Below are 16484 nucleotides of genomic sequence, written 5' to 3' on the forward strand. Positions count from 1 at the left end.
GTTACAACTTTGAAAGAAAATATATTTTATCAAGAAATATAAATTGCCATGTGTCTAATGCTTGGGCTGTGCCTCTCTTCATCTGTCATCTTTAAATTAGGAGTGGTGGAAGACTGGTAAAAGGTAAAAAAGAGGGGGGAAGGCAAGCTTTATTTATGATTTTTTTTTAAAGCTAATTTTTGTAGCAGCAAAGAAAACCTTTAGTTTTAATGAAAAGGTCACTTTAAGCTTGCATTAATCAAGTTTATTATTATAATTTTTTTAATGGCCCCTTGGTATTAATTTCACTTAAAGTGGTTGTAAACCCTAGTCAAGGATTTTGAACTAAGCACATACAGTGGGTACGAAAAGTATTCAGACCCCCTTAAATTTTTCACTCTTTGTTATATTGCAATCGAGGGAAAGATGAATGCGACCTCAGACTGGGCCGAAGGTTTACCTTCCAACAAGACAATGACCCTAAGCACACAGCTAAAATAACGAAGGAGTGGCTTCACAACAACTCCGTGACTGTTCTTGAATGGCCCAGCCAGAGCCCTGACTTAAACCCAATTGAGCATCTCTGGAGAGACCTAAAAATGGCTGTCCACCAACATTTACCATCCAACCTGACAGAACTGGAGAGGATCTGCAAGGAGGAATGGCAGAGGATCCCCAAATCCAGGTGTGAAAGACTTGTTGCATCTTTCCCAAAAAGACTCCTGGCTGTATTAGATCAAAAGGGGGCTTCTACTAAATACTGAGCAAAGGGTCTGAATACTTAGGACCATGTGATATTTCAGTTTTTCTTTTTTAATAAATCTGCAACAATGTCAACAATTCTGTGTTTTTCTGTCAGTATGGGGTGCTATGTGTACATTCATGAGGAAGAAGAATGAACTTAAATGATTTTAGCAAATGGCTGCAATATAACAAAGAGTGAAAAATTTAAGGGGGTCTGAATACTTTCCGTACCCACTGTATATCTTTAGTGTTTACTTATCACTCTCCAAAGCTCTAAGTGATGTTTCTCTCTGGTGCTTCGGTCCTCTGTTATCAGCATGAGTCACTTCTGATAAGTTTTCAAATTTATTTCAGTATCAACACATGAGATAAATTTATGTTGGAAGGGAGGGAGAGGGAAATGCTCAGAACGAAGCTTGTCTATTCACAACACAGTTCTGCTGTGTATTAAGGGGGTGTGTTCCTTTCCTCCAATCAGCTCTCACACAGTGTAACTGCAGTCTCCCCGCCCCCTCCTCTGTACTAATACAGATAAAGAAAGATTTTTAACGCAATCTGCACTTCTGAAAGGGAGTAGAGAGGGGAAGACTGCAGATAAACTAATAATACCTATGTAGGAGGATTTGTTTCATCTCTGTGTATCATCTAAATTGTTCACTTCACTAGGCATAATGTTTATCTGAATATTAAATATCTCTCTAATTCTTAACCTAAAGGAATAGACATCTAAAACCATACACAGGTAAAGCAATAGTGAGAAGAACAGCTTAGATGCAAAGACTATTTATGTGTGAGAGATAATATTACCTGACGCTGTATAATCCCAATCATAATAAGATAATAAAATATAATTAAATAATATCATCAAAAATCCAGAGAAAGTTAACATATTTGGAGCAATCCAAAGAGGCACTATCTAGAAAAAAGAAAGATGAAAACAGTTAAATGCATATTATATTTCTTAATTCTATCCCTAAAGAAAATTAATTCACACAATAAAATTATTTTTTTAGGCTTAAAAAATTATTTAAAACCCCTAAACATCATATGTTTCCTGAAAGAAGAAACATTTTCAAATAAGAATTGATAGTAGCACATTTTTTTATGCTGCATGCATTTTGCGCAACAGTTTTTTAAACCTATATATTTTTCAGTAAAGATGCACAAAAACGAATTCTAATGCAGGCAAACACTTAAAAATTAACTTTTTTTGCAACTTAACAAGATAAGACTGTGTAGAGTAAACATATACCAAATATGTTAAGCCTTAAAGCAGCATTAAACCCACAAGAAAACATTTACTATAATGCAGCTTACCAATTATTTTTTTAACAGAAGGTTACTTACCAATTCTCAGATGTTATGGCTGTAATAATTTCCTTTTTTTAGGCTTTCTTTCTTTCTTTCTTTCTTTCTTCTATTTTCATCTGGTAATCCTGCCAGCAAATCTGTTTTTTTTTTAAGAGACCACACTCTCCAGTAAAATGTATCAGTTTATGTGGATGAGGCAAACCATTTAGCACTAGCAGGAATGATTAAAGTGGTTCAAAAGGCCTGATCTCGATCCAGTGATGTGCACGAGAGCAGCTGCTCTCTCAGCTCTCTCCCTCCTCATTGGCTCAGTCATGGGCTCCCACTGCTGTCAATCACAGCCAGTGAGGAGGGACCCTTTCTATGTGTCAATGGATACACGAAGCAGGGCTCAGGAGCGAGCATGCACAAGTGCACTCAGTAGGGGGAAGGAGCTCAGACTGTAGATGGGGGACCCAAGGAGAGGAGGATCGGGGCTGCTCTGTACAAAACCATTGCACACAGCAGGTAAGTTTAACAAGTTTTGTGTTAGGGAGGATGGGTGCGCTGATAGGGTGTTGAAGCTGCTCCCGGTATTCAGTGCTTGGTGAATATGTGAAATATATGATTGGGTGTGGGGTGCGCTAAACAACAATATGATCCAAACAATATGGAATAATAACTAAAAGTTATAAAACATAGGACATAATAGACATAAATTGAATATGGTGACACAATAGTGATTCGTAAATGAATCAACTAGTGCATAAACACAAAAGTTCATGAGTGTCCATAAAGGTGATGATAATACATAAAGGATGAAGGAAAATAAACTTGATTCCAAATCCAAAATAAATCCACCACCAAGTGAAATTTCTCCTTACCGAACGGAAAAAAGTAAGGTGCCACTATTAAACACATGTGCTGAACAAATACTAATACCCGTAGTGATCCAGCAACCACCTCGTGAAAGACACCTGGGTTAGCCTCTTACCAGATGGAAATCAATCAACACTTGAAACTGAAGGAACACAATCTTCCCCTTCTCTTTAGATCCTCATAAGTCTCTCCAAAAAGCCACACTGACGATCCAATTGGCTGATGGTGTCCTCTTCTGGAGGTTGATGTGGAGCTCCTCTGATGACTCTTCTATGGTTGGGTGACTTCTGACTCTTCCCAGCACGGTGACCGGATATGAAGGGGGAAATCTCTCCCAACTCTCGGCTTCTCTTCCTCCTGTGTGAGGATCTTCTCTGTCTATCCTCCGTGTCCCCGATGGAAGATGGAAGCCTCCATCTTAGAGATGGCCGTCATTGGTCAATTGTTTTGCTTAATTTAATCAATTTTTTGCAAAAAAAAAAAAAAAAAAATTTTTTTTGTTTTAACACCATATACGTTTTTAGTGTGATCTTCACTGATCTTTTTTGTATACACAATATTTTACTCTTAGCATATGAGGTTACTTTATATATATGAATTTTTCACATTTTTATTCTATTTTGTTACACGTTTTTTGTGAGGTTCACATATATATATTATAGGTGTTCAAATGTTACACCTTTTTGGCCACTAGATGACGTCATTACTTTTTTATATATTATCCAGCAGGATGAAATAAACGCACAATCCCAAAATCTTATTACATTGAGATTGTCTAAATTTATAGTTTTTTATGTATGTTGCAATGCTGTATAATATTCCAGTTGTCCCGTTTTTTAATTAATGAGCGGACCTTTATTCTATGCATTGCTATGAAAATAGAAACTAACATCTGAGCCTTTTGTTCATCGGAAAATGCATATGAAGTCTTTCATCTGCAAATTATTTTCACAAATTATGCGGGAATACTGGGTTTTTATGATGAGATGTCCATATAGGATATTGCATTTTGATTTTCATTTTCCTGTTGTTTTTAATGTGAGGAACGATTAGCCTCATCTCTCCGCCTCTGGTCAGGTGACTTCCGCCGACGTGCGCACTAGACGATGGGTCGATGTGCGTCACTTCCGCAGGCATTCGATTGGTGGACGGTCGTCACTTCCGCTGATCGCGGATTGGTGGACGATCGTCGCACTCGTCACTTCCGCTAACACTTGATTGGGTGACAGTCGTCACTTCCGCTGATCGCGGATTGGTTGACGATCGTGATACACACAAATTACCGGTATGCAGCGGCGGGAGTCCACGACCAGTCAGCGAAGATGCGGGGGTACATAGGCGTGTGAGTTGCGTCTGGGGTCACGCCCAGACGAAGTCTATTGAGACGAAACGTTGGCGACTCCAGACGCAACGTCCACACGCCCCCTGAAATTAGCCGGCCTTCATCATCTATTATCTGGGACCACTTGCGGGACGCCGCATCTCTATCCCTGACATAGCCATTGATATGCCTGTTATTTTATGAAACACTGTGAGTATAACTTTTAATAAACAAGATTACAAGTTTTAAATGGGATTACGCTATGGGCTTTGCCTCTCTCTTCTTTTCACATATTCATTTATGATTGATGATATATATTGATGAGTGCCAATCCTATACTGATCCTCCTGCATCTCAAGTGGTGATTCCTTGGAGCTGATAAAGTACCTATGTAATTTCTGATCTTCAGTGGTTTGGATTAACAGCTGGGAGAGGCTGACTCACTAATCTGAGCAGCCATGGAAATCTGGTAAGCTGCTTATCATATTCCATCACAGAGGTGTTCCCCTCCTTCACATACCCTTGGTGTCCCGGGAAGAATCCCTCCCCCTTTGGATTATTGCACTTGCGGATTTAAGTTTTTTCTCCACATCAGTCTTTTTTTCGTTGGAGACTCATTCAATTGGACATTTTTTATACACTATTATGATTTTTAGTGATTTATTCATTTGGACACTAATTTATCAATTTCACGATTATCATTTTTTCTTTAGCGCTACACTTTTACGTTATATTGCATTTTGAGTCACTGTTGGTTGATTTTGTGTTGGCTGCTGATATTTATCATTCCTTTTTACTCATTATACTAGCGCGGAAATTTTTTATTATTTTTTTCTTATATTTTAGTATATCTGAGCCCCCTGCTCCTCACTAGGCCCTAGACAGAACCCCCCCTGCTGACACCACCAGAACACCTTGGCCAGGAAGTATCCAGGCTGTCACCCAAAGAAAATACTCACACACTGTTATAAAATAAATTATTAGGTTGCATTGAGATCAATAAAGTATGGGTAGACAGTTCAACAATGGACTAGGGTTAACCATAAAAAAAGTGTTTCAGCCCAGGAACAATGCAATACAGTACAATACCCTTTTTGGGGTGCCCACCAATCTTGCAGGATTAAAAGAAGAAAAAATAGCCCTCAGACTGGGAGATACTCCCCAAGTGAGATGGAAAAGAGTAACAAGAAACTAAGTCTAACTCACTTGTAGGCCCTTAGTCAAATATGTCTACATTTAAGCACTAGCAAGTTTGTCAAATGTCCTACACACACATCTCCCACATACACATAGATCAGTTAGGTTCTTCTTCCAACTTAGCTGGGGCCCTTAAGGTGGCGTGCAGTGAAAGGTGTAGTCCCTTTAAGATGTGAAGAAACAGAATAGTTCCTTTTTTTGGCGGCAAAGTGATTTACAGAGTTATCCTTAATAAGTGGTGAATAGATAGGAAAGGTTCATTTTAAAAGAGAGGGGGGGGAGAAAAGATTGTGAGATGTATTTCTGTTTAAATAATGAAGTTGAACTTGGGTGACAAACCCCTTCCTTAGATGGCTTAGACTTAGGTTAAAGTAGCTACAGAATTCTGCCTAGCAGGGAGTTGAGAGGGGTTAACCCAGTCAGGTAACCTGCAGGCAGTGTTCTGAAACAGTTAGGAATGGCAGACTGCAGCACTCAAAGGGCTCTGGCACATGTGTGACTTGTAAAGGCCTATGCTGAGGAGTATCCTTGAACTTAAAAAAACTTAAATGACAATAAACAAGAATAGTGTTAGGTGGGTCAGGAACCCTCTCATCCGGTCCTTGTGTATTGTAGGGCAAAATGATGAGCATGCTGGGGGGAGGGGTCTTTATTCTTTGAAGATGTGGCTGTAATGACGATGATGACTTCCGGGATCCTACAGTGAACAGGTCTCCACTAGTCTGCCTCTCACAGGATACCCGGCTTCTCAGTGTCAGTTGCAGCTTCCCAGCCTAACCCGGTCTGGTCTAGGCCCACATAGCTCTAAACAGCTCCCGCACACACCTCCTTACACCAGCCAAATTTCTCTTCAACTCCCCTCTGTGTCCCCAGGCTTTTGCTTTTATCTACTCCCGCCCCCCTGGTGATTGCCTCTTTACTTGATTGGTAAGCTGCAATATATTAAATTGACGTTTACCTTTTGGAACATGTTATATGTTTCACCTCTATTTAGTGTATGACAGTGGGCAGGGGATCTTCTTCCCACACCCACTGTCACAATTTGAAAACTGCAGGGCTGTGTGGTCAGAGCCCCTCACAGCTGCACTGTTTTTAACTGACTGATTGTATGGAGGTACAGGCTGAAAACTGCAGGACTTGTGTGCAGAAACCTGACATTTCACCCCCTGATCCACTTATCACGGGTGCAATGCTTTCCAGGCTCCTGCTGGAAAAAATAGTAAATGCATATTTTTACAGTATTTTGCAAAAATGTGTGCATTTATTATATTTTTCATAAAAAGGTGAACTTATCCATTAAATTGCATGTGAAAAACACTGAAAAACGACCATACTCAAAATTGTCCTTAAGTGACACTTTTAAAATCTTTGCAGCTCATCAGTTTACAGTTAACCAAATAGTGGCACTAAGCAGTGCAATTCCTTCTTCAGTTAGGAATAATTTCTATTTTTTTTTTTCACTGCTTTGGTGTACAGCATAGAAAATTAGCAGAATACTGTCTCTTGACCTTTGTGGGATAATCTCTTTTCCAAAGCAAATACACAGGAACTTGAAGGACAGGACCTTTAAACCACCAGACTAAAGACCTGGAGCACATGGGCAAATTGTTTATTGATTCACTTACAGTTTAGGACAGTTCCTAAAAAAGACATGATGCTTAAAGCGGTACTAAACTCCCCCCACCTCCCCCATGTTTTTTAATTTACCTGCAGTGCTATAGTGCTCTTCAAAGCACATACTCACCTGCACAGTGAATCCAGTGTTGTTCCACTGCGATCTGCCATTTTGGTGTCACACAGCGGGCTTCGTGCCGCCATCTTGGTCCTCTTTAGCTGGCTGCCTCTTCCAGGAGTAGGACGCCAGCTCCAATGATGCACCGGACCTGCCCCCCCGGCCCACCCCTCTGAGACGATCCCGCAGCCTCCTGGGAGATGTGAAGTTGTTAGAAATTCTGTATATAGCCCTACAGAGTAAACAGTGCACAATCCACATGGGCTTTGCTGCTTAACTGCAGACAGGAAACAGGAAACTTATTATACAGAGAAAAGTCATAGAATTTACCATAGAGCAACTACAAACTTATAAACACTGCCATCTCCTGGGTGAAGAATATATCTGTAGTTGTTGTACAAAAATACACGAACAATGAATTCCAACACTCCCACTCAACAACTACTCCTTATATTAGTCCCATTTCAGATCTCAGTTCTATAAATCTGTTTCTTGTAAGCAGTTTCGTCAAAGCATCTGCAATCTTCATCAGCAGCTCTGATCTACTTTTGTTTCTCATGAGTTGGAAGTCTTTGCATCTCATGTACCAGTCTCTGGTTTTAATGCAACGTGAGCAACGTAGGACAGACGTTTGACTGGGATACCTTTATTGCTTCTGGTGGATTTCCTGATTGAAGCCTCAAAAATGGCCTGGTTTATTATTTTACAGCATTTTGTTTGTCTGCATTAATTTCTTTTTCTTTGTCACTTTGTTGCTTATCTTCATGTGACAATGATGTGGAATTTCCCTCAATTTGAAGTGTTTGTGTTAGTTCATTAAATTTTAAACACACTGTGAAGTTTCATTGATAATTACACTTCTTCTGATGGTTACATTGTGTGTCTTGTGTAGAATTCTGTATCCATTTTGAGATTTGCTGTACCACACAAGTATACCTTCCTTTGTGCATGCATCCCATTTTGTACATTTTTCTTTTGGAATGTGCTCATAGGTTTTGTTTCCAAAATTTTTTACATGGTTAAAATTCAAGACTTTTCTATTCCACAGTTCATATAGAGTTTTTTCAGGTAATTTACTGGTGGTCGATTTTGGAGATGGCATGCAGTCATAATTGCCTCCCCCCAGTATGTGGTTGGCATATCTGCATCAAACAGCATGGTTCTTCCTCTCTCACATAGAGTAAAGTTCATTCTTTCTGCAACCCTGTTTTGTTCTGGGTTGTATGGAACAGTAGCTTGAAATATTATATCACACTTTCTGAGAATCGCCCATGTGTTATCACCTGTATATTCAGTTCCATTGTCTGTGTGCAATACACTCAGCATTTTGCCAAATTTGCTGCTTACTCGAGCCAAATACTGTTCACGTTTCTCTGGTACTTCACCTTTGTTGTGTAACAGATATAGTGTAGTATTCCTGGAGAAATCATCTATAAAAGTAAGAAAATACCTTTACAGAAGTATATTTTTCTATTGGACCACCAGTGAATTAAGTCCAGAGGTTTCTTAGCTCTGTGGTTACTCTGCTTTGAAAAGGCTTTTCTGGTGCATTTCAGTGTTTGATCACATTGACTAGTTTTTATTCCACTTGCATAGTCATTCTCAATTAATTTCTTTATTATGTCCACACTTCTGTGTCCAAGTTGTCTGTGCCATGTATGAATGCAGTTTGAATTTTTTTCCTCTTCATTAGTAATAACAACCTCATTGCAGTTCAGCTGATACAGTTCATATGTAAGTTTAGTCTTTGCAAGTAAGATATCCCCTGTTGTGATGGCACAACTGTCATCTTGGAAGGTCACTACATTGCCTTTTTTTGCAAGCTTCTTCACTGACAAAAGATTCGTTTCAAAAGCAGGGACATAGAGAATGTTTTTTACAGGTATCTTTCTGGTGACAACATTTCTGGGAAATAGAACAGTAAAGAAAACTGTCTCCTAGTCCTTCTGATTCCATTATTTGCCCAATTAGCTGTGGTTATTTTTTCTTTTTTACTCTGGTCAAGGTGAATAAAGACATTTCTGTCATTTGTCATGTGACTTGTATATCCTGAATCAACACACCATGACTGCAAGGTGAGGTGCAACTTTTGGATTGAAAAAACATATTCATTATCTGAAGAAAAGTCTGTTTTTTCTTCACACTTTTGGCCTTTTGTAGTTTAGTTTATTTTTTTATTCTAGATTTCGAGATTCTGCCATCTGCTTTTAAATAACCATGTTTTTTGCACACAAAACATTTGCGTGTTTCGTGTCGCATGTTACTGTTTTTCTTCCTATCTTTCATCTTTAAAGCAGACTCTGCAACAGAAGCACCATCACAATTAATGCTTTCTGTTTTCTGCTTATATTTTTTCACAAGTTTGCCTATTCCATTCTCAGTTCAACATCTGGACATGCATCAAGTGCTCAGTAACTTTCTGGTAAGTCACTGAGTAATAAAGGGGTAGTGTATGAGATCTAGATCCACTCATCTTAAGGGTGTTCTGCTCTGACTGATTTATACACATCCCACCTTCTCTTATTAGCAGCATTTTCATCTTAAACTTTCAAGACTGGTAGCCCCGGTTTGTCAGATTTGCAAATTAAAGCTTTGTTGCAGCTGTGTTACTGGCCACTTTTTATGTTGTTTCAGTCTTCTTTCTGTTACTGTATCTTGCATCAATGGCTGTAGCTGGCTATGACTGGGCTATGACTGGAGTCTCACCATTTCTCTGGGTTGGTGTCTGGGCTATGTCTGGGCCCATAACCTGTTAGAAATTCCATATAAAGCGCTACAGAACAAACAGTGCACAGTCCACATGGGCTTTGCTGCTTAACTGCAGACAGGAAACAGGAAACTTTTATTATACAGAGAAAAAACATAGAGTTTACCATAGAGCAGCTACAAACATATTAACACTGCCATCTATTGGCTAAAGCATATATCTGTAGTTGTACAAAAATACATGAACAATGTATTCCAACAGATGTAAGTATCCCAGGAGGTTGCAGGACAAGGTACACGTAATTTTGGCCTAGGCCAGAACTGTGGTGGGAGCAGGGGGCAGGACTAACACAACCCTAGGGTAATACACCCTGAACCCCTGGAGGCATTGTGGTACCCCCAGATACAGAGTGGGCTGACATTTTACCTCAGGGTGTAGTTCTCAGGAAAAAATTTGAAATGTGAACAGATGGCCACCAGTAACTTTTAGGTGAACATGAAGTGTATTACTCATGACACCAATTCACACATGACAGCAAAGTAAAATGTCCTTTAAGTCAAATCTGACACACTTATGTTTAGGAATCCCTCTGTGCTCAGCCATCATGTTTCTCTAGGAAAGTCAACCAGCACCAACTGGGACTGCATCCTACTTCTAGACATGGTAAGCTTCCATATCCAGACACACTCAGGCCTCTTCAAGAAGAAAGTTTGCATCAGCTCACCTCAAATTTGTATACTGTTTCCCATAATGCACCACTGGCAAAGAAACTTCTAGATGTTGGCTGAAAAAGCATATGAATATGCATAACACAGGGAGAACTAACAGCTAGCATTAGTTTAGGAGAAGGCTAAACAAGACACAGATTATAAATTGGCATTGCATTCCAAGCTGACTTAATTTAAAGATGCTTACAGCATGGTGGCTACATATAGCAAACAAATGACACAGGGAATATAACCACATTAATACCTAGTTAAAACAACAAAAGCAGTTGAAAGCGTACAATGACTTTGGAGATAACAAGGCCCAAGAGGAAAAGGAGAAACAATGGCCAGATACAGGCATTGGATTAATTAAGCCTCTCCGTACCTCAACCCATTCTTCATGACTCCTGCATGGGTTTATGGAATGACCAAAGGAAGAAGAACAATATTTAATAACGTACCTCTGTTTGTTGCTGCAGCTTCCTATGTCACACAATAAGATTCCCTGGATGAGTAGATTAAAAGAAAAAAAAGCTTGCATTGGCTGCTGTACGCAGCAAAGTCTTTGTACTGGACATGTTGATGAGAAATTATGTTCTTTAATATTTAGATCTTTATCATGGATAATGTTTTATCAATCTATATATCGTACAAATTTAGGGTTAAAATAATTCAGTCATCTATTTAAAGAAAAATTAATCTTACCTGTACAATTTTATTCCATACATGTTGCATTACATATACAGATAAAGGGTTTGTGTCCACTGCACTATACTGAAAAGGATAAAAAGAATGGACATTAATTACTTTATAACTTAAAAGCATAACTGTGTAAAAACAAAAGCAGTATAAGTTTTAGGCAAGTGTGAAGAAATGCTGTAAAGTAAGAATGCTTGCAATATATGTAACAAGCTATCCATTACATTTCCATTAGGTTCAAGAATATAAAAAACACATATAAACAGAATATGTAGGCATAGGCATAGCAAATATATTACCAAATACAGGTTAATGCTGAAACATTTATTCAAACATAGGAACAGTAATACCTATTGACTCTGTTGGGACCATACTGTCAATAGGAGTTGTTCCTATTAGGAAGGAAAAAAAAAAAGGAGGGGGGGCGGGGAACATAAGGTACAGAGGGGAAAGCTACCTTTCTTAATGCATTTTGTAGATGAAGTGCAATCAACTAAAGTCTTTCAGGTAATTAGAAGCTTTGGGGTGTAGTAGCCAGGCTTTCCATGCCTTTATGTACTTTGTGGTGGAAAGATTCTTATTAACCAGCATTAGTTCATATTGAGCATGTGTACCATTTGATTATAAAAATTAGTTAGGTAAGGAGCTAGGGTATATATGAATGCTTTATAGTATTCGCTCGATAGGCAATCAGCCCCTGGGGCCTTATTTAGAGGTAAGGAGGGAATAACTTTGCTTGTTTCTTCAACAGTGATTGGGTCATTATGTTTTTTTAATGTATCAGGATTACCAGAGGGTAGATGGACTTTATTTTAAAATTTTGTTATTTCAATTGGAAGGAGTTGGGGGGTTTCACTGTCTTTATTCAGGTTGTATAAGAGCTCATAATACTCTGAGAATGTATCCGCTATTTTTTGTGGATTATAGATGTTTTTTCCTGATTTATGATGTATTAGTTTTGAAATGAAATTTTATGTTTGTTCTGTCTTTGGCGCAGTTGGGAGGCTAATAATTTTTCTGCCTTGTTATTTTGGGAGTAATGGTTCAGTTTAAGTTTTTTGAGGTAATGCTCATGATTAGAGATTAAATTTGCTCTTAGATAATTAATTTTTGAAGGAGGGCGGTATTAGAGAGGTTTTATGGATTTTCTCAAGTTGGAGATGTTGTCCATAAGATTAATAATTGTTTGTAGTTTCTGTTTTTTTTCCCTAGAGGCAGCTTGTATTAGTAAACCTCTAATATAGGCCTTATGTGTCCACCAAAGGTTGGCTGTAGAGGTAGAAGTTTGATTGTTAATTGTGAAAAAATCCTTTAGTCTTTCTTTTAGCACAGACAAATGTTTCTCCTGAGAAAGGAAATAAGTGTTGTTTTTCCAAAGTGATGTATTAGTGGGCATTTGGTTTAATGCAATTATTAGTGAGATCAGTGCATGGTCTGACCAAGAGATATTATGAATGTGTGCATCCGTTATTTTCTGCAGGAAAACTCTGTCTGTGATAAAGAAATCAATAAGTGAATAAGATGCAAGACAGAGAACCAATGGAGTGGATGTATTAATAATGGGAAAAAAGGGGGTGAACAAAATGAGAATGGAAAGAAGCTGCCAATTTAAAAGTGTCACCACTATTAAAGAAGCAATAATGAAGGAAAATCTGTGCTAATTTCCAGTGAATATATAAATAATTAATCAAAGTGCTGTGAATCGCATACTATTCAAAATCCAATGTGAATCCCAAAGAAAAGGGGAATCATCCAAAAGGCTGACTATGGATGACAATAATCAGATGCACAATAGATAAATGATGATTTACGTAATCCAACACAAGATAAAAATGGGTGCGATTCAAACGGCAACTCTCAGAATCAATAACTTGATGTATAAAATCAAATGCTAGATACCGTAATACGTGTGCAAATAACATACAGGTGCTAATAATAATGTAGTACCATCCAAATGAAGTGAATAAATCAATAAATATAATATATTGCGATTCATGCATACATGGTGCAAAAAGGCAGTAAAGTGCTTAAGTGCGTGAAGGAATAATAATAAAAAATACACTAAAATGAAGGTGAATAAATAAATGATCAATCATTGAAAATAGTCCATGTGCAAAATAGTGCTGCAAGTAATGTGCTTCCAAGGATAAAAATGTGACTCTTGTGATTCTTCTTAATGATCGGGTGACTCTTGGGATTCTCCACTATAGTTGGTGGGGACAATGCATTAATAAAGTGAGCTAAATCCTTAACCAAGTTCAATGGAAGCCGGAGGAGCTGGGTGACGTCACTTCCGGTCTACAGCCGAGACCAAAAGTATCGGACTGTACCACATCGGCGGTGTATCTTTCCTTACTGTGAGTTTTACTATTTTTATTTTTTAGACTACTCATTCAGCAGTTTGTTGGTTTCTGGTAATAGCTTTGCTCTTTTTCTGGGAATGGGATAGAGGCAATACTATTGTCTCCCTAATAGGGGCAATACTATTGTTTCCCCAATAGTATTGGCCCTATTAGGGAGTCAACCATTGGCTCTTCTCTCTGTATCTCGTCACAGTATTTTCTTCTAGTACATGGATGAGGTACACTTAAGGTCTCACCCATATGATCAGATAAGGCACCATAATCTCTTGATCCATTCACTGTGCTGGCCCTGTGTACTTGGGTAATTCCTGTAGCAGGAATCCTGCCGGGAATAAGGGGGTCATAATTGCAAGGGCTTGCCTGCTTCCCTTTGGAGTAGTATTACTGGGCGCTGCTGTCACACAACTCCATTACCATTCTGACATGGTCAATCCTGTTTATAGATGCCATGTCTAACAGATAAAAAAAACAGCTGAATGATCAGACAAAGATTAATTGTAACTTGCAGTTTACTGAATTGAAAGTAATAATGCATAACAGGTTTAGGATGGCCACAAAATGGGGCTTTATAGTCTCTATAAGAAAACTATACCAAGACAATTTATAGCAGTCATTACAAGATTAAAGACTTCAAAAAAACAGTTCGGAACACACTTATCCACATAAATAACATCACTAAGGCCTTATGCACACTGAAAGTTTTTACAGCTGCAGTTTTTGGTGTCAGACATTTTTTTCTGCAGCTAGTAAATTCCCAAGCATGTTATCCTATGTGTCCATGCACACATAGGCCTTTTACAGCAGTTTTTGGGAGGGGCCTTTTCTGGCTTGAAAATACAAAACAAAACTAGTGGGTTTTAAGATGTGTTTTCCAGCTGGAAAAATACTCTAACTCTGATAAAAGCTTACAAACCCTGACCAATCTCACAGCCACCCACCGCCCACCCCCCATCCCTGTACTGACCCCTCAATACAGACACTGGTCCCCAGTACAGACCCCTTAGTACAACCCCCACCCACCCAATACAGATCTCTCAGTACAGATCTCCCTTCCTCCTAAACTTACTCACTAGACCAGAGGCAATGTCAGTTCAGAGTGAGGGGATGTCCTCTCCTCGTCCCCTTGGCTCTGTCATAGGACCAGAGCAAGGAAGGAGCCATCCAGTGGCTTTGAACTTCTGCTGTCAGGGGACCAGCTGGTGCCCAAAATGTCTTCTTTTTATGTGCAATGCAAAAATTGTTGGTAAACTACAGTAACTATAAAGAGTTAGCAAACATTGATTGCTTCAGGCAAAAATTTATAAGTTTGTTAATTAGATTTTAAAGGTACCTACATCCCAAATACTGAACAAGAAAAAACAGATACTAGGGGCAGAAAAGGGGGATTTTCATGGTAACGTCCCTGGACGGTTAAACAGACCAAAAACATATGTAAAATATGTCAAAATTTTATTTACATACAAAATTGACAATTTACAAAAGGAGCACATATCATTTAAGAACAATGAAACCCGTATTGGATACTATACAGCCCAGTGGGGAGATAATGTTCCTCTGTTAACTCCCCCCTATAAAGAGTTGGCACTGGTGTAGACCATACCCCCATTAGTAAGCCTCTGCAGTCCCCAAAAACTTAAATTTTTAAAGTTTTTGGGTTTAGATACACTTTTAAAGCTGTACAAATTATGGTAAGAGGTACCATCTGCTCTTCATACCAAAGATATGAAACAATAGTGTTATCTGCAACAATATTGAATGTTTGTCTTGTGATGCTGGGACTGTGAGGTTTACTATTAACTGACAGACGTACCAGGAGGTGCAGCAAGACTCGCTGCGATAAAAGGCAATAAATGATACTAGCAGTACCAGTGTCCTTGTCATTAGCCAGATGAAAAGTGTCCACCCACCGCATTCCCAAAGAGCTCTGTCTATTGATTCAAGCAAGTTATAGTGTTATGAGATAAGAAAACGGTATAAAGGGTCAATATGTGTGCCTGGCTATGTCTCATTTTCTGTATGAGGACAAATGTGCTTTTTATATTTATATATCTTTTTGTATATAATGCAATTTAGCATCCAAGCAAGGCAGCAGTCAGACAACCTAAAAGTGAATATAAGCTTTACATACTATATGAAAGTCTAAATGAAAATCTCTCAATATATAGTCTAAACTTGCAGTATACAATAAACAAGCTGTTTAGCGGCTTTTTCCAGCAGATGCAACCATACATGAGGCCCTGTGTATAACAGAATATTACTTTACATACTTGAGCATGACATCATACTGTGGTACTTTAACCAGTTGCTGACCGCCCGTCTGCGGCATGGTGGCTCGGCTGTGCGCACCGACATAACTGTACGTCGGTCCTGCCATCCCCGCGATGTTCTGTTTTAGTTCAGAACTGATCAGTCATCAGGTCAAGGCCAATGATTTTTGGCCTGGACCTAGTGATTGGTTCGGACCAATTGCAGAACATCCTGTGCCTGTGTAATGTAAACACAGGCACAGGAAATGCTATATTCTTCTCTCCTGGAGCCCTTTTCGGTTCCTGCGTGAGAGAAGAGAGCATCAACTGTGAGTACACAAGCACTACACTGACACCAGTACACATAGGCACACATTTAACCCCCTGATCACCCCCATTAACCCTTCCATTCCCTGTCACAGTGTACACTATGTACAGTATACAGATAATTTACTGATCACTGTATTAGTGTCACTTGTGACTTCAATTAGTGTGAGAGACAGTTAGTGGTAGTTAGAGGTAGTCCCAGATAGGTGCATTGCCCTGTCACAGTGTCACTATTATAGTGTACAGCACCTTTTTTCTTATCACTGTATTAGTGCACAGGTGACATCAGTTAG

At 38.9% G+C, this 16484-nt stretch overlaps 1 protein-coding gene across 1 annotated transcript in view; it reads right to left on the reverse strand.

Annotated features, from left to right (window-relative positions):
* LOC309556950 (ethanolaminephosphotransferase 1-like) overlaps nucleotides 1-16484 on the reverse strand; it is a gene marked incomplete at both ends in the record, with an annotated part of 70101 nt that overhangs the window by 26737 nt on the left and 26880 nt on the right. The window contains 2 exons of the mRNA XM_082259528.1: nucleotides 1531-1639; nucleotides 11262-11330. Of these exons, the coding sequence (XP_082115654.1) occupies nucleotides 1531-1639; nucleotides 11262-11330 (178 nt within the window). The remainder of the gene's footprint in view (nucleotides 1-1530; nucleotides 1640-11261; nucleotides 11331-16484) is intronic.

The sequence above is a fragment of the Pelophylax lessonae genome (genome assembly GCF_965119305.1).
Source record: "Pelophylax lessonae genome assembly, chromosome: 5".
Classification (NCBI taxonomy): Eukaryota; Metazoa; Chordata; class Amphibia; order Anura; family Ranidae; genus Pelophylax; species Pelophylax lessonae.